The 20,479-nt window shown below is 37.0% G+C and overlaps 1 protein-coding gene across 5 annotated transcripts in view; it reads right to left on the bottom strand.

The window, feature by feature from the left end:
* slc8a1b (solute carrier family 8 member 1b) overlaps positions 1–20,479 on the bottom strand; it is a 107,030-nt gene that overhangs the window by 10,112 nt on the left and 76,439 nt on the right. For 4 of the 5 annotated variants that reach the window (XM_059520216.1, XM_059520217.1, XM_059520214.1 and 1 more), the window contains exons 3-6: positions 14,296–14,408; positions 9,451–9,596; positions 8,448–8,547; positions 4,754–5,029 (exon numbers count right to left, since the gene is read on the bottom strand). In XM_059520216.1, coding sequence (XP_059376199.1) covers positions 4,754–5,029; positions 8,448–8,547; positions 9,451–9,596; positions 14,296–14,408 — 635 coding nt within the window. Of the gene's footprint in view, positions 1–4,753; positions 5,030–8,447; positions 8,548–9,450; positions 9,597–14,295; positions 14,409–14,651; positions 14,759–20,479 lie in introns of all 5 variants that reach the window. The other variant, XM_059520218.1, reaches the window with a different exon arrangement.

Genomic DNA, 20,479 nt, shown 5'->3' with positions numbered 1-20,479 from the left:
TCGCTGGCAAGGGTTGTAATGCACTATGCTGAGTCATACTCTCCAGGATATCCCGTCTCTGAGATCCGATCCGAGTGGTTCACTGCCTGCTTCGCAGTCCCTCGGGTTGGATGCCTTCCTAAAGGCAAGTGTCCAGAGGCTCTGTCTTCGGACAGACAGGAAGTGGCCAGACTATAGTGTCTTGTATGGTGACACCAGGTCAGGCCTGCCTGGTGGCATTTCAGGTGGCACGTTCCCCTGAATAGTGACTGGCTGGGGTTCCCTCAGGTTCCCTAGCCACATTCCCTAGAAGGGACCCCTTCTAAGAAGTTGAAGTGTGGTCCTAGGCCCTTGAGCAGGCCCAGGTAGACCTTTCACTAAAACTATGTTTATGGAGGTTTTTCTGTGGTATCATATAGCTTGGGCTATGACCGTAGGGAGTGCTGTCACTGACAGCCCAGTGTGACCTGAGGGTGAGTGGTTCTAGCGTTTCATTTGAATTTGCTAGTTCTGTCAGTTGTCACTGCCGCTTGGCAGGCACTCCCCTTAGCATGGTGGCGTTGGTATATCGTTCCCCAAAGCGTCATTCTGACATAGTGTAGAGTTCCCTTCGAAAGGGAACGTCTCAGGTTACGACTGTAACCTATGTTCCCTGAGAACAGGGAACGAGACACTACGTCTTCCTGCCATGCCTCGGGGCCTGCCTGCAACAGTCCCTTCAGACGATAGGATGTTTGTCATGTTTGCAAGGCTCCCTTTTATACTTGCAGGTCGCACGTTAATCATTCACGTTAATGATTCACGGGCTGTCGCCGGTCATTATGATTGCCGTGATTTGATAGTGATTTCAGACACCTGTCACGCCTGAGGCGTTCCCCAAAGCGTCATTCTGACGTAGTGTCTCGTTCCCTGTTCTCAGGGAACATAGGTTACAGTCGTAACCTGAGACGTTTTTGCTGTTTATCAAAAGCTTAATGTCACCATGAGGCATCTTTCCGCACTCAACAATCAGCGTTCCCTCAGAAATGAATCAATTCTGAGTCCAAGGATGTGAACAGCTCAAAACTGTCATCTGGTAATTATGGCAGCACTCAACATCTGCCTAAAAGTGAAGGTTAGAGACTCTACCGGCAAAACTGAAAAGTATCTGAGAACAGAATCAGCCATTAAAGTGCTTAAAGGAAAAAAATTAACTCAACAACACAGCATTATAAAGTGAAAGCTGGGTTTACTGTTAAGTACTTATTTCTGAAATAACATTTTCCTTCTCGTTATTCATCACTGTCCTGTTATGTTGTTGTAAACAACAGCATGGATGGAGCTGTTTCCATAGCATTACCATGGAAATTCTCAGTTAAGGCTCAGCTAACACCCAGTCTGGTGTAAAGTCCTGCCAAAGAGCCTAGCAGCGTGCGGACGACAACTGCCGTTAATGTGGGTGTCATGGCAATGAAAAGCTTCATCCCAGAAAGACGCTCAGGAGCAGTTAATCATTATGGACTTAAACGGATCAGCGTTCCAGACTGTTATAGACTTTGAAACTGTTATAAACCTCAACCTGCTTACGTTTGCACATAGACGCAAATTTGTATTACAACAACGACCACACATATAGTTTTTTATTGACAACAAATGTCTCTGCGGCTCAGCCAAACAGCCGATGTATGTCTGCTCTGGGAAATGCAAAGCGCACTAAATAACATTTAATCATTATAATTAACTTTTTATATTACCACACTTTAGTGGCACTGCATTCAGAAGATGCACGTCAGTCATTAAACCCATTTCCATTTTAAATTAATCAAGCAAATTATTCATTCAAGATACTATATGCTGAATCTAAAGGCTTTGTGTTCTTTTTAAAAGCATTGGAGAACGTCATCTTATCACAGTCCTTGTACGTTTTCCTTTGCCTGGTTTCTGGCTGCTCACTTGGCTAATTGGAAGTTCAGTTGTTTTCCGAGGACTCAATACGGCTTTCATCTCCCACTAAAGATTGGCACATTTGCTAACTGATCAATAACGCTCCGTTCAGTATGCAATGTGCAGCATTTGTTATTTTGAATTTGTGCAGAAACAGCAGAAAAACAATTAATGGATGTGGTTGTAAATCTTTCACTAGAAGTGTTTGCTTCATTTACTTTACTAATGACTTTGATTTTTAACCTGTTACTAGTTAAATGTGTAAGTACCTCATTGTTTTTGGCACCTGAACCAGACTTTGTGACTTTATCAAGATCTAAACAAACATAATACTTAAAAAATAAAACATAATCATTCTATTACATTTTTTATTGTTTAATAGAAATTAACTAATTGGACCCTATTTTAACGATGTAAACACAGTGTAAAGCGCACGGTGCAGGTGCACTCAGGGCGTGTCCAAATCCACTTTTACTATTTTAACGACGGAAAAATGGTCCGTTCGCCAGGGCGCATTTTTGGAATCGGTTGCAGTGATTGTGTCCTCGTCTTCTGGCATCATAAGAATGGCTTTACAATGCCGAAAAAGGTACAATGATATCAGGAGACGGGAGCTGATCATTTCGCTAGATAAGACCATTATTCCTCTGCTGGGATCGTGTAGAGCCCTTTGAAACTGCAATGAGACTGAAATTTGGACCTTCAACCTGTTAGCCACCATTAAAGTCCACTGTATAGAGGAAACTCCTGAACTACTCCTTTAAATAGTTTTCAACAATTAATCAAACTTGACTATGTAGAAAACGATTTTCTAAGCTTTAGGCCCTTGAACAAATTTTTCTCTAACACTAAGGAAAAGACATCTTCTCATAGATTAAATAGTTTCTTCCTCACACATACACATACCCATAAACATACACATACACATACACATACACATACACATACACATGCTCTCTCTTTCTCTCTCTCTCTCTCTAACACACACATACACACACACACGCAGTTGTAAGCAACTAATGGTGGTTTTATCTTTTTTGGCCAACGAATAAAAGAATTTAATGAATAAAAACATTTGCCTTCAATAGCATGCAGTGATGCCTGGAATAACTTTAACAATGAAAATACATTTAAGTGCAAGATGTGCAGTACCAATCTGTCAAAAACATAACATTATAATGAGAACACTATTAAAAACTGAATGTGTTTTCAAAAAAGCTCATTCACAGCATGAATTAAAAATTGTAACTAGCACAGTTAAGTTTACTTGTGCATTTGCATTGTTTTGTGAAGATGTAGGTCCTAATATGTTTATAGTATATATCTGATTAATCTCAAACAGGATGCATTTGTGTGTTATTAATTCGCTGGCAAAACACTTCAGCAAGCTGCTGTTCATTAGCTTCCGCTCATACACATCAAATGGCAATACCCAACATTATTGGCTATGATTGAATTTAAAGCAATCATATTAATTTTAGATGTTTCTTTTTCAAAACATATCAACACATTAAAAAATGTAGCAGTGCTATTTTTTTTATATAGTCATGTGTAGTATTAACATGATATCCTATTTGATGTCAGGCCTATTTCCTTTTATAAACCCCACGCTTATTGCCAATAAACAATGTATATTGCAAAATCCCTATTATAATGATATCAATATTTAATTTCTTAAATATCAGTTAAACACTGGTATATTGCAACACTCCCAACTTCCACAGATTGTTTTGCATTAATGCAGAGAATTTGATTTTGTTACCAGAACAAATTAAACATTTATTATAAAACAGAGTTATAAAATGCTAAAAGTGATTTAAATAAATATTAAAAATGGGACACTGTTTACTAAAGTTCTTCAATACTGGTTTTAACTGTGCTACTCAATCAATATTTAATGTATGGATCTTTTTTTTTTATTGCAATACAATTTAGGGCCAACAAAATTCTTAGGGAAATTTATAATATTGTAATAATAATATAATAATAATATTAATAAGACATAGCTCACCTAAAAATAAAAAAATCCATATTTTTATGACTTTTTATTCCATTGTTGTTTTGGACCTTCAATGTATGGAACAAAAAGCATTATTCAAAAAAATCTTCTTTTGTGTTCCACAGAGTAAAGGAAGTCAAGCAGATTTGGATCGACATGAGGGTGAGTAAATAATGACAATAATAACATTTCCGGGTGCACTATCCCTTTGAGGATGTTTTGAGAAAATACCAATTAAGAAAATGATGTCCTTGTGTGTGCATGTCATTGTCCACGTATGATGGCTTTTACTGGAAAGCAAGACGCAAATGCAAGAAAATGATTTTCTGGGGTGAGATGAGAAGAGCAAAAGGGCGAGGAATAGAGGATGAAAAGAAAAGAAATGGGGTGAGTGAGGTAAAGAGGGAGAAGGACGGCATTAGAGAGAGAGAGGGGAATGCTTCTGCGTCTTGCTCTCTCAGCGTTTTCTCTATGAGCAGTCCAGTGTGTCTGGAATACTAAACATGGGGAACATGCATTGCTCTTCCAGTGTGTGTATGTGTTCTGTACATGAACATAGCTGTGTGTGTGTGTCTCCTGTTTTAAATAACAGTTATCCTGACTGATGGAGGTAATACATCGAGGTGCAATGTAGAAAGGAGCTCTACTGTGCATAATTATATGATATATCATAATCATAGCCTTGCACGTTTGCACACACACACACACACACACACACACACACACACACACACACACACACACACAAGTGCTTGGACATCCTCATTTTATGATAAATGACTATATGTAAATAAAAACATGGGTGGCTAAAACACAAAAATCGGAGGCACATATGATTTTTTTCTCTCTCACCTGGCACTGAAGTTCCCAGCGCTACAAACACCACTGCTGTGACAGAGTCCTTGAGTCCGATGGTGCAGCCGAAGTGGGATGCCAGGTCTCCAATGAAAGCCGTCAGAACGCCAATCATAATGATTGACACCACGAAACACGCCCACCCGTTCCAGTAGTCAGTGGGCGGGACAAAGGCAAAGAGAACTTTCCAGAAGACAGTGAGGAAATGCATGACATAATCGAAGCAGGAGGGGAGCTTCTCCTCTCCGCATTCTTCATCATCATCATCCTCACCTGCAAGAAGGTAATGAGAAATAAATAAATATGACTTAATAGAAGGTTAATAACCCCTAAGTGCTGAAATTTGGCACATGACTCATCCACATGACTCCACATTACCCCCTATCAATCACCCATTACTTCAGCATCCTATCAACTTTATAGAAGTGCACCTAAAATGCAGCAGCGACCTGTCAACTGCCTAAAAAAAACATCAGAGAGTTTTGCACAGACCAGGCACACTTTTCTTTCCAGAAAATATAAAAAAACGTATATTTTGTACCTTAAAGAATCACACCAGGTCAGCTGTCGTGGCAGTATAGCTGAAACCTTCACATAGACACACAAAGCCTTTATCGATATGTAGAGCACACAGCGTGTGTGTGTGTGTTCAGGAAGGTTGCAATCTGTTTGATATTCTGTTGGTGCTGCATTTCCTTGAAAGCGTAAAGAGAGCAGCTTCCAGATGCCCAACAGTGCTATCTGACAGGTGAGGCTGTTCCTTTAAAGTGTGATTAGATGCTACAGGATGTTCAGAAACCTCACCTATTCACAGCAGCACCTGAAGTCTCTGGCTGGGGATTTAGACATTGTTTTACTAAGACATTCATTCTGATCACAGGCAGAAACCTGATTGCGCACTGTGATTAAAAAGGATTACTGATAAAGTAGATGCTTAGGCTAGAACATACACAAAACACCCACACTGATCTGTATCAAAAACTAATTTAAAAGATTTAAAGAAGACTGAATCATTATGAGTCGCTATTGAAGATTCAGACAGAAATGTCAGCTGATACTAATGTATGTGTTTATGCATGTGTATATGTTTATTTCATCACAGCTCAGGAGTATTTGAAGGTCACGATGATGTTTGCTGTCACTGCAACACGTGTGTAAATATGCACACATCTGTGCTACAGAGACAGAGAAGTCCATCAGTGTGTCTGAAGGGAGTAAACACCTCATAAAAGAGCATCGGTTTGCTTTCAGACCATAGTCAGCATACATAAATACACAATTGACAATGCAATTAAAAACTTTAAACAAGATCAATTGACTTAATAAGCAAAATTGTGTAACATACTGTTCTATCTATCTAAATATAGTTTATAAAGACTGACCTTTACAGATTTCTTTACAGATTTTATTATTATTATTATTATTATTATTATTATTATTATTATTATTTTTTTTTTTTTTTTTTTTTTTTTTTTTTTTTTTTACAAATGTAAATACTGTTAGGCAATTCTTTTTCCCCTAAATGAGGACATACTATATAGACTTATAATGTAAATTTTTGAAATTATTATTGTTAGTGACCTATTATTTATATACTAAAATATAGTGTATATTAATAATTTGAATTGTAGTTGAATTGTGTGTGTGTGTAATTTTCTAGCTCAGTAGCTAACTTCACTTTTAGCATTAGTAATTTTAGCACTTCAGCTTTCTTATTATCCATTTTAAATCTAAAATTTATATTACATTTTATTTCCGCTTTATTTCAATTACTGAAAACATTTTTAAACGCTTTAGTTAACAACAACTCTGATCTTAACCTTCAAAGATTAATTTGAATGTTTTCGTTTATTATAAATTATTTATGAAGAAAATGCTTCATTTATCATTTGTCCAATTAAGGACATCCCCAAATGTCTCCAAAAGGAGGTTCGCGTCACATGTACCTTCTGGCGACAATTTTGTGTCCAATCTATAGATAAGTAAACCCCACACACTCAGTGCTCATGCTGTGTTTACTCTCTCCTTTTCTTTCGATATAAATCATCTCGCTGTGCTGTAGAGTCTGACATTTAGCAAAGCTTTTAAACTTTAAACTCTTCAATTTACTGCCATTAGCTGCAGACCTTTTATGCTTCTTTGTCCCTGTCCGTGTACAGTTGCGTATGTGTGCATGTGTATATCTGTGTGTCCTGATAAAAAGTCATGGCAAAATTTCTGTTCCGTTCTCAGTGCCAGTAGATAATAATAATAAAATAATACATTTTTCCATTTGTCATCTGTCAATGATGGAAATGATTAATGCATGTTTAATGTTAGGTAGAATGTACATGCAGCTTTTTTCCATAATAAAGGTAAATGGTGACCAGGGTGCTACCAAAGTCCATAAAATGTCTTGACACTACAAATCTGAATGAGATTTGAAGGAAAATGCTCTCAAGAACAATTCCCACTTAAATCAGATACTTCATATGTAAGTAATATGGGTTTAGAGTGACATGAGGCTGAGAAAATGATGCCAGAATTTCACCTTTCAACTAATCTACTTCCATTAAAGAATGTATAACATGCAAAAAAATAATTTATTGAAAACCTATTTTGAAAACAACCAACATCACTGTAGATACTTTATGAAAAGACTTGGTCAGTACTGGTGGTTACAGGTCAGTTCTGACAGCAGACGTGCAACATACACACACACACAGGCACACACACACACACACACACACACAGGCACACACACACACACACACACACACACACACACACACACACACACACACACACACACACAATGGCTTTTAACCTTGCTTTGCCCCAGAGCACAAATTGGCACACTGAGAGGTGTTCAAGTGTGAATCACTAAGTCACCCACACCTGATCCACACAATCAGACACACACACACACACACACACACACACACACACACACACACACGCACACACACACGCACAAACACACACACACACACACACACACGCACACACACACACACACACGCACACACGCGTACACCGCTAGAGAAGCAGCCTCTATGATCCCCAGTCTCTGTGAGGTCATGCTGCGAGTGCTAATTACTTCACAAAAAACAAACCAAAAAAAATCCCTCTCTCGTTTTTATCTTTCTCCGTCTCTATCTAATTTCTTTCTCTCCATTGCACAGAGAATGGAGACTCCTTTGTGTAGTCCTAAGAGAGGTGAAGCTGTACAACTGATTTTTTTTTTTTTTTTGAAACACCGCAGCCACCAGGGGGCGCTTTACAGTGCAGTAATTTCAACTTAAATTTTCAAACTATAAACTACAACATATTGATGCAATGTATATAACCCAAGGATGCCTGATCCTACTCCTGGAGGGCCACTTTCCAGCAGAGTTTAGCTTTAACCTTATTAAACACACTCAAACCAGCTAACCAAGCTATTTAGGATTACTAGAAATGTCAGAGCAAGCTGAACTCTACAGGAAGAAGTGCCCCAAGGAGCAGGATTGGACACCCTTGATAACCCAATCGAAACAACAGTTAGTAGTATTTAATTAAAAATGTATTTTATAACAGCAATAATAACATAAAAGTCTTGCAGGCACTTCTGGCAACACTTACAAGTGATTAGCACCTCGAACGAGATGTTCTTTTTTAATGAATCACTAAATCAGTCCTCCAAATGTTCCTCATAAACTGAAACACTCACCAGCGCTGACTGTGATGGCCTCGATGAACTGGTCCCTCCAGCTGTTGGTGCCAACCAGAAGAGCCAAGTTTGTCTTTTTGATCAGCTTATCAACTGTGTTCTATAGAGAAATGTGAGAGATGGCACACAAAGAAAATGAATGACTGCTTTATTATATTCCAGTGCAACTTAACAGGAATAAACAAACAGACACACACTTCAGACGTGGTGGACCACAGTTCATCGAGTGCTCCTGACTGCTTCTCTCTGGACTGCCCTGCTGTGTAGTGTGTGTGGGAGGAGTGTGTGTATGTTTTAACACAGCAAGTGTGTGAGGGCTAAAGTGCATGCGTGTGCATGTGGATCGTCCTGAAGTGTATGGAGGAGATTGATGAGATGCCAACGTTTAGACTTCTGCCAGAACCCTAGTATCTTGTGTTTCCATAAGCAACAAGAAGGAACCTTTTTCTACAGAAAAACTGGTTTTCTAAATCTAACAACCCAGAGTCATGTTTGTGCAATGCAAATATGAACAAACTTTCGTAACTGAAAGTGATCCTTAATAAATAATAAAAAAGTACACGTTTAAAGTATATAGCAGTTAATAACTTAATGGGAGCTTATAATTACCATTTGCCATTATAATTGGCTAAACTGGTAAATTTATACCAGTATACTATACACATGGAAATTAATAGTTCATTAAAAAATGAAACATTTTGTCATTATTCACTCAAACTTCATGTTGTTACAAACCTGTTTAACTTTTTTTTTCAGCGGAACATAACAGATATTTGGAAGAACTGTGTTTGTGCAAGCAATGAAAGCCAAGAGGGGTGCAAAACAACATTGAACACATTTTTTTACGGACAAATGTACACTATTACATTCTTCAAAATATCTTCTTTTGTGTTTTACAGGTTTAGAACAGCATGAGGTTAGTATATGTGACAGTCATTTTTGGGTGAAAGTTGCTTTAATGTGATTATGAATAAATGGGAAATGTGTAGCTAAATTAACACACCTTGAATTCATAAGATTCCTCAATGATAACCTCCAGTTTAGGGTGATCTCCAAGCATTGGCTTCCCCATTTCAGCGATGCGTCGTTCCTCTTCCTCTTCACCTGTCAGAGGCTCCGCCTCTTCCAGCCCCGCCTCTTTCTCCTCCTCTGAAAACAAAAGCTCCAGTCAGAGAGTAGAAAACAAACTTGCCAAACCAGCCACCTTATATTTCAAATGATCATCTAGAGCGTGTTTGTGGATCAGTGGGCTTCTGTGGATAAACTGGATTGTGTAAACACATTTCATGAAAATGCTACCGTGGACACAAGAATATGGCTCTGTGGTGGAAATTTCTATAAAAGGTCAAAATCACAGATCTTAGTTGATAAATGTAGAAAATTAGTCCATTTCATGAAACATACTTTTATAATAGAATACACACAGACCACACTATGACCCTGTATATGAGAAATATGTCAGGGGCAAGATTTTTCCTTCATTTCTTTCATGCAGTGAAGCTTCTATTGTCCCAGTGGGATTCTGGGTAAGTAAGTGTGTGATATAAGCAACCCCTGACCATGTGACTGGGTTTAGCCCAATCAATCACCCACATTCACACACACAATGAAATGAGAGGGTCAAAGGAAAGCAGCAGGCGCAGACCTGAGGCCAAGGAGGTATGATGAGGTTTGGAAAGGAAAACAATTAGGTTACAGTAGAGACACATGCATACACTGATGTGGACAGACAAAAGGGAAGGCCTGGGAAAGGAGAAAATGAAAATCCTTTGGGCAGCACCATAGTGATTTTAGCGGAAATGTAATTCTTTGAGTCCCATCACATGTATTATCTCTATCACTTTCTCTTTCTGTCTCATTTATTTCATATTTCTTCTCAGTTCACGAGCTCAGCTGGTATAATGGCTACGCCAACCAACAACAGCAATAGTCATAAAACAATGTTATGATGACTACATTCCCAAGCTCAACACAAACATGAGCCTCATAGACAGAAAAGGCTGCATAAACGAATGAAATATCTAATGGAACAAATAAATCTCAAGCCACAAATGAACCCTGAGGCATTGGTGGAGGATTCCAGCTCAAATCGACGGCAGAGCAACTCAGAGTCTCTCTCTCTGTCTTAATATTTTACGTTCATCTTTTCCAGGGTAATCTGTTCATCTGTTAGTTAGAGCAAGTTCTTTTTTTTAAGAATCACCACGTTTTCCTCACTCTTCTGCCTGTTGGTTTGTGAGGTGACAAAATTCTCACACACCACTTCTGTTTCTGTCCCTCTGGTTGCATTTTATCCACAAAAAATGTGTTTATTTTTTTCTTTTACACGAATTTGCCTCTGCATTGTTTAGTTCTAGCATGTAGAGTACAACAGCCTCTCCTTTTAAAAAGTTGTTTTATCTTGTTTGGCTGATTGTAAAGGACTCACTAAATCAAAAACAAGAACTAATGGGCCAAACTGTAATGGACCTGTTTGAACAATGATTAAATATTAATAATTAAATCCAATAAAATAAAATAATAGTTTTTAATTTCTTACATGTATTGGGGGTTTGAGACAACTGAGATTTGCAAGCATCACTGAGATGCGAGTGTGATACATCCACAGAAAAAAGCTGAAAGATGCATAGGAAGTAAACTGAAAGACCAACAAAAAATGTGGCACATCTTTGGTGTAATAAAGTAAGGGCAAGTAAAAATTCATTGGTTACATTTTGTTACTGTGATTAGTTTTGGTAATTAAATGAGATGCTGCAGATTTTTTCTATTGTCTGTAGATGTGAAACACAACATGAAGATTGTCTGCGTGTGTAAACTGATATTGATTTAACAGGCTAAGGTTCCCTCTTCCTTGTTTTGTCCTTGAAAACAGAGCTATCATTTTCTAACAAACACTTGGTGCTACACATCTCTCATGAGCACACACACACACACACACACACACACACACACACACACACACACACACACACACACACACACACACGTAGTCAATCCAGCCACCCGTTCCTTTCATTTTCATCCAACCATCTCTTCAGCTGTCCTTTATATTTCTAGTCTTTTCTTTTCTTTTTTCTTTCATGCTAAACAATCTATTTTCAATCTATTACAGTATGAAGGTTTCGAATCATCCAGGGTATTTTCACATGTCTTACAAGTAAAGTTACATAATCAAAGGCAACTGGACTTGATTATTAATTATTTTGAAGACGATTCGCCACTCATCTGAGTGTCTTAATCAGCTTTTTTGTTAATCATTGATGAAGTCGTATGGATGAGTGGCAAAACATCATCAAAAAATGTATAATCAAACCCAGCTGCATTTGATTTGAACTCTACCCGATGTTCCTCTCTCTTTTGTATTCCAGGCTTTAACCTCTCAATCTCTTTTTATTGTTTTTTTTTATATTAATCATGCTAAAACACAGCATTAATCAAAACAACCGAATGTCAAGAAGTAAATCTAAATATGATATAAAACATTTGATACACATCAAAACATTGAGGTGCTGGGAAAAAGAGCCGTTTTTTTGTTTCCTGGAAAATAAATGTTTATCTAAATGTGAGATGAAACACACTCGAACAGCCTTGGCTTTGAAGACAGCACACAATCTTGAGCTCAGAGTCTTTTTTAGCTCCCCTAATCTCTGCTCATGATTTACAGCCCAGCATCTGAACTCATTTGCTAGCATGTCTTGACGTTTCCTTTGTGTCTAGTTACAGTATAAGATTATTGCGAAGAAACAAAATTAAACAGTTCACTTTGAAGATTTCTTTCTCAACCTGCAAGTATCCTGAGCACACCCTATATGGTAAACTAGAAAAAATACTGCTTAAAAGATGATTATGACAATAAATTAAAGGGTCATATCATTCTTATCAAGTGTTTTGTGTACAATGCGTACAAGCATCAGAGCTCAGAACTCTCAAACACAAGACCATTCAAAAGTTTGGGGTCAGTAAACATTGCTTTTTTTTTTTTGGAAAGAAATTAAAGGATTAGTTCACTTCCAAAAAGAAAATCTTCTGAGAATTTTCTCACCCCCATGTCATTGAAGATGTTCACGTTTTACCTTCTTCAGTTCTCCATAAAGTGGACTTCAAAAGCGACCAACAGATTGAAGGTGCAAATTGCAGTTTCAATGCAGGGCTCTAGATGATCCCAGCCGAGGAATAAGAGTACTATCTAGCAAAACGATTGGTCATTTTCTAAAAAAATACAAAAACAAATGTATAATCTCTAACCACAAATGCTTATCTAGCACTAGCGCAATGTGTGTCCACAACTTCACACATTATGTAATCACGCCAGAAAGGCACAAACAAAGCAAACGCGCCAAGACTAAATCATGATTTTGAAGTTGGAGGAGAAAATAGATGGAGTTCGGTCCTCCTTCTGCCTACGTCATGCGCAAGCTTTTCAATGTGTCTATTTAATGTGTGAAGTCGTGGATGTGCATCTTAGAGCTAGAGAAAGAAAATGACCAATCTTTTGCTAAATAAGACACTTATTCCTCAGCTGAGATTTTGTAGAGCTCATTGAAGCTGCACTGAAACCGCAATTTGGATCTTCAACACGCTGGTCTCCATTAAAGTCCACTAAATAGAGACAATTGCTGGAAAGTTTACCTCGAAAACATTAATATCTTTGCAATTAAAGAAAGAAAGACATGAACATCTCGGATGACATAGGGGTGAGTAAATTATCAGGACATTTTTATTATGGATGTGAACCTATCCTTTAATACATTTATTAAGACAATAAAGCCATTTATAATGATTCAGTTTCAAATAAATGCTGTTCTACTGAACTTTCTGTTCATCAAAGAATTCTGATAAAAAGTTTCGAAATCATGGTTTCCACAAAATTATTACGCATATAAAATAATAAAACATTATCAATATTTAGAATAATAAGAAAAGTTACTTGACACTGAAGACTGGAGTAATAGATGCTGGAAATTATGTTTTGCCATCACAGGAATAAATTGTAAAATGTATGAAAATAGTGCTGTCAAATATATAGACAGTACACATACATATATTATCTAAACGAAAACTTTTGGATGTGATTAATCACAATTAATCACATTTGACAGCACTTAAACTAGAAATCAATAATCTTAAAATGTAATAATGTTTCACAATATTATATTATACAATAATATATTTCTTTTAAGAACATTATAATATAAACTTTGACTCCAAACATTAATTGGTAGTGTATACTAAAATAAAGCTGTTAATATGCACATAACAATGCCTTTTATGATACATGTTATTGCTCCCAAACACCAGAAGACAGCTTTACTTAAAAGGGTAACTAAACTAAAGTCTAACTAAAGACAAGAGCAAGATATGGAGAAGGTCTAGCAAAACGTTCTTCTGATTCTGGCAAGGCTTTTGTAAAAAAACAAAAAACAAAAACAAATTCCCTTGTTTTAGAGCAATTACTGATTGACAGGTAAGAATGCGATCCTTCATTGGATTAATAAGCACAGATTAGCACGTACATTATGAATGCGATATGGCCACATTGGTTTTCAACTACCTCTGTTTATATTTGCTTTTAGCTCTGTCCACTTCAAAACAGTGTTAACTGTGATAATGTCAGTTTTGGAGTAATAATCCTTGAGAAACATTAAAACAAGTACAATCTGGCTCCTACTGTATGTGTACGTTATATGTGTTAATGTGCTAGAAGTTGTGTGTTCAGCGAAAACAAATAAATGTCATTAAGTTAGTAAGACATTGCACCGACTCCAGGACAGAAAGAGAGAAGGTGAGACTCTGCCCAGAAGAAGAGAAGAGTAAAAAGCAAAGGAGACACTGTGAGCGGGAGAGAAACCTCTGTATACTGTCCATCCTCTCCTTCTCCAAATTGGCGTCTGTAGCTCTATGCAAAAGCTGCACTGCTTATCGTACTCCTCTCGATTGAGAACCCTGACTGATATCATCTTCCTGCAGAAACAAGACAACAGGAGGGGGGTTGGAATAATGCATGCATGATACACACACACACACACACACACACACAAGCAAGCACACGCGAGGGCCTGGCCGGAGGGCTGTCGATGGTATAGTTTGGCCTGTAGTTGATCTCGATGATGATCTAGAGCAGAGAAGGTTCAGATTGGAGTTTTGTTTAGTGTGTCTGTGTTGTATTTGTGGTTTCCTCTGCAAGGCTCAGGCCACGCCCCACACCTTTCTTCTCATTGGTCTCTACGAGCTGGGGTTCTCCGATCTCCAGGAAGAAGCTCTTGTTCTTCTCGTATTCTTCGTCATCAATTATCCTGACTTTTATTGTTTTGCTGGAGAGAGGGGGAGAGAAAGAGAAAGAGGGAGAGGAAGAAAAGAGTGAGGAAAAGACAGGCCCAGGGAAAACGAAGAAAGATAAATGGCATGCAGTCATGCACAGGCAGACCATCAGAATAAGAGGATGATGCAAGAGAGACAGAAAGAGAGAGAGAGAGAGAGAGAGAGAGAGAGAGAGAGAGAGAGAGAGAGAGAGAGAGAGAGCAGCCTCACAAGTCTGACTGTAAATACACATTCACAAACAATGATACAATCTATAGTCACTCTATTTTTCTACTCACTCCACAAAATCTATTTATGTTGGGCAGATCCTAATTTATTACATCAATAAATATTTAGAAGCAACCTCATATACTGTTTTACTACATATATCCTTTCTTGAATAATTATATAATTTCATATTTGTACATTTGTTAAATAAAAAGGGCTCATTGAATTCAAAATTCTAATTACATTATATATTTATTTTCTTGATAAGCACATTTATTTGATAAGCAAATTCATCAATATATGCTGAGGAAAGGCACCAAATGAATTGATTATTCAAATCATAATGCAAAGACATTACATTACTGTAGATGAAAGAATTGAATAAGCTTCACAAAGTGCTTTTACAAGTCAATATACTTTTTGTTTTATTTCCATTTCATTAAACATCACTGGCCAACATAATGCATTTTGCAATCCAGTTTGCCAATAAGAATTTTTAATTAATCACACAAATTTAATTTAAATCGACAGCCCTGTAATTAAATAAATAAATATTTTGTTAAATAATATATATATATATATATATATATATATATATATATATACAGTCTGTACTGTATATATATATATATATATATATATACAGTACAGACTGTATATATATATATATATACATACATACATACATATATATATACATACATATATATATATATATATATATACATATATATATATATATATATATATATATATATATACAGTACAGACCAAAAGTTTGGAAACATTACTATTTTTAATGTTTTTGAAAGAAGTTTCTTCTGCTCATCAAGCCTGCATTTATTTGATCAAAAATACAGAAAAAAAGTATAAAAAATATATATATATAATACAGTAAATATTAATATATATTCCAGCTAATAGTTATCTAGAGGCCATCATATTATTTACAAAAAGAAAATTCCAGGATGTCGTTAATATAAGAATAAAAATAATATTGCATTGCTTTTGTGGGCTTGTGTATGAATTTAAAATCTGTACTGTTCTAACATGCAGTCAGTATCTTGTGAATTAGTCAGCGCTGCATATTTACAAGATTTATAACAGCTTCAGCTTCATGTGCAGATGGACTCCAGTTTAAATGGTCATTCATATAGCTCTGACTCAAGAACTCTCAAGCTTATTCTCACATTTTTTGTTTTGCCTGAATTCTGCACATGCAGCCCTGTATGCTTGGAGGGAACACTGAATCAAAACCTCCATCTCCAAGCTAACAAAATCAACCATCATCAGAATTAGAAACAAAATCCTTCATACACACATTCAGACCATTTGCTGCTCTATGTCTGCATGACCTTTCTCCAAGAGCAACCGCAGTGCACAACATTTCCACGATAAAATCTCCACAACCAACCATATCAGATTGGCCTGATGTCATGAACAGGAAATCTAAATCAACTCTCTTGGCCTACATTTTTCTTTCTTTCACTGAATATCAAGTATCATGGCTGCATGGCTGACGTTGTAGTAATGTTTCATTAAATGTTGTTTGTGCTATACATGTAGTTTAAAATTGTGGCGACTAAAGGAGGGTGATTATGAAAAATCATTTTCGCTCAGTAAAATGTTTTTGTTATAAAACATCAGCGCCACCTGAACAATATCCAGACTCACAGAAACGCACAAGCACTTCCAACAGTCATCGATCTTCAATTAAGACACAGGTGCTACAGCAAGAAAGAAAATGCATGGAAGAATGAGGAAAGAAGACAGAAGAGTTATCAAATGCCGGCATATGCTTCAGGGAAGACTAATAAACACAAACACCCTCTATCTTTGTCTCTTTTATCTTCCGCTTCTCAAAGACAATTTCATATTCCTTCCATTCCATAGGTTGTCAAAAACACAGTGTTAGATTATTTCCAGATCCACACTGTCAGGTGCAGGAAGCTGTGTGTGTGTGTGTGAGTGTGGGAATGACCCTCTTCACTTCTCAACTGAATGTGGGTTAGGTTCAGCTGAGGTTACGGCAGCGCTTTAACGCTACATCAATAAGTCATAGAGCTGATTTTACATGCACACAAAATGACAGCACATGCCATTTTAGTATGTGTGTGTGTGGGTCGTTTTTCTATTTATTCTTTGTACCGTTTGTTCTTATGAATTGTCTTTGACATCTGTCGTTACAACTATCATCTGTAGTTACTGGACACTTGCTTTATTTAATTACTCCTCTAATATCGCCTTCACTCATTTCAAATGATGTATCACATTTATAATTGTATTAGACAATGGCTATTGAATCTGACAGAAAACAAAGTGATTTTGTAAGTGTTTGTGTTGTAGACGAGATGTTAATTAGAATTGTTCTCAAGCTCTTTTTTATTTTTTAAAAGAATGAACACATAACAGCGGATGTTTCGCAAGCAGTCAACTACTTATCAAACCCCAGTTAAAACATGTTAACAGTTTGTGCTCTGGATGAGAAAAAGTGTGACCATGTGACACATAGAAACACCTGCTAAACACTCTGTCAGATCATCCTTTTTACACCTTTCACAACTAGTGTTGGTTTTACAACTGCTTTTTACTGGCTGAACAATTTAACCAGAGTGAATCTGCAGTGTGACAGCAAAATAAATCATATTTACCTAAGTTGAGAATATCGAAGGTAAAAAATTATGCAATGAGATTCACAAATGAAGGACTCAAGTGAGTTTATTCATAAGTAAATGACTCTCAGTATGACAAAATTTTTGCTGCATGAACTCACTGTTAAAATTTCACGCGATTAATTGCAGTAAAGTTCACTAAAATTAAGCAAATTTGTATTTATTTGTTGTTTACTGACAAGTTGTTCAGTTTTTATTTTTGGTCGATAAATGGTTAGATAACTGTAAAAAGAAGGTTTTTCTTTATTGATAAAGGTTTTTCAAATAGTGTGTAGGTAAAGTGTTATTTTTTTTGGCAAATAAATTATTTCATAAATGTAATTTTAAAAAGTTTTATCATTGTGGACCTTCATAATTCTGAACTTATTTATATATTTGTTTATTTATTTTGTCATTAAATCTAACTCTCAAACAAACCAATCAAAAAATTTTAAGACATGATTTAGCAAGCACTGTATATCAAGCCTTATGCAAACCATTGACTTGTCCACACAATGAGGGCACATGTGGTGACCTGACACACACACACATACTCCAGTACACTTGATAGAATGGACATGAACACACCCACCTTGAAGCCTTTTGAATTCAATACAGCATTTCTCTCCTTGTATTCCATTACAGTAGACGACAGCTACTTTTTGTGTGTGCACCACGTTCCCCTCCAAGAGTGCCCGTCTCTCTTTAGCAGCTCAAATGTGAGCCTGCAGGAAATCAAAGCGTGCTTTAGATTAAGCCAAACGGGCAGGGGTTTGTGGGATATGCTTGGGGTCTTGAATCTCTGATCAGGGTGTTACATAAAGCTGCTCCAATTCATGCCTGACCAGAAACCAAGCACTGTGACATTCTCATGTCATGATCACACACATGCTCACGCTTATGAAAGACACAGAGAGGAACAATGCAGCACACACACACACACACACACACACACACAAATGATACGACATTATCTGATCATTACCATATCTGCATTGCAGCAGCCTTGAACGGAAGAGCTCCTGACACACACACATAATTTAAATTCACTTTCAAACAGCTCTTTAAAATACATATATATATATATATATATATATATATATATATATATATATATATGTATATATATAGCTTATACAGTTCATCAACCGCTTCCTGTTTGAAATGATCTTTGGATCGATGCTTCTAGAGGATGTGCAGACTTGTTTTATAGACCAGCTGTGGGACAGTCAGGAAGCTTGGACTCATACACTCTTGCTGCAATGCTTGCAGCTAATCGCTTGCAGCTAATCAGCTTGCTGCTGCTGCATTACAGTGAGTTAGCGAGTGCAGTGATGTGAACACACCTTTGGGTCTATCCATCATCTGCTCCATGATCAGGTTTACCAGGGTTAGGTCAGTGTAGCTGGACAGGAATGAGATCCAGACCTACTAGCTTAATTTATATGCCAAAACCACACATACACACACAGTTTGACTTACAGCGTCCAGAAACATTTGCCAGCAATTAGATCCGTGCTTAGCAACCGGGAAAGAGCCAAAATAGAGCCACTTTTCAAGTGTGATTTACCAAAGGCCACATTACACTGCATGTAAGAGAGACAGAGATCAAGAGAGAGAGAGGGAGCTAGGTAATGTAACCTCTTTAAAATTCAAATCATGTCTGCTCCTTAACACAAGGAGGAGTCACACACCAAATCAATACGAGCTGACTTTTGTATGTGTGTGAGTGGATATGGGTGGGAGCATTTTTAAAATGAATATAGAATAAATATATGGGTAATTGCTCTTTTACCTGTGCCATGGTGAGACAGAGGGAGGAGATTCACTAAGAATGATTTGCGCCCGCTGATAACGCTGCTTATTTGCACATGCTGCACAAATAAACAATATTGTTTTAGCAGCCGACTCACTGCAGGAATTATGCAAATCAGGTAACAGTGCAAATCACAGACTGTATAGAATCACTACTGCAGTATAGACACCTGAACTGGCTCCTTAGAAATGGATATAGAACTCTTTTGTCCATCTTTGATGAGTTACTGCTGCCATGGTCAATAAAAAATCATACAAACGGCTCATTTTAACCAAACTGTAACAGGTATAATAATAATTTAATTTAAATATGCCTGCTTCAGTGCTATACCAGTGCAGGTATCTTCTGGTTAAACTGTATAACAGACAATAATAATACTAATAATTTATATAACCAATATAATAATATTAATATTAGCAGTATTATTAATTAAAAAATAACATTTTATTTAATAAATAAAAAAAAAACAAGCAAAAACTAGATATGGATATGGTTAAGATTCAGCTGAAATAGAACATGCATTTCTACTCAGACTGTATGTGATAAGTGAACATAAAAACCATTAAACTATGGAAAATTAAAACAAAAATTGTGCACAAATGTGTCTCAAAGGCCAAATGAAACCCTTTACAGCGTGACCCTAAGGGCAAGGTAATGCACAAACTCGTGTAGGCAAATGCAGTCTCTATTTTTAATATATTCTGTACTTGTGTTCAAGTGTGCATGCAAAAATCGTATGACCTGTTTGCATGCTCACTTAAGCCTATCCACCCCCCCCCCCCCAACACACACACAGTGCAGGTATTGATTGTTGTGTAGTGGGGTGAAATGAGAGCTTGCTGCAGAGACCTGCTAGTGAATAATGGAAGGAGAGAGAGGGGAAGAGAGAGGAAGGGAAAAACAGGGATGGCAAACTGAGAAGACGAGCTTATGTGCCTTCAATATGAGCATTACAGGGTGCTGAAGCACAAACATCATTCCGATTCGATTCGAATTTGTTGATGTTACAAGCTGATTTGTGAGTGTTTAAAACATTTTCA

Source organism: Carassius carassius, chromosome 32 (genome assembly GCF_963082965.1).
Source record: "Carassius carassius chromosome 32, fCarCar2.1, whole genome shotgun sequence".
Lineage (NCBI taxonomy): Eukaryota > Metazoa > Chordata > Actinopteri > Cypriniformes > Cyprinidae > Carassius > Carassius carassius.
This window is presented reverse-complemented; position numbering and strand designations above follow the sequence as displayed.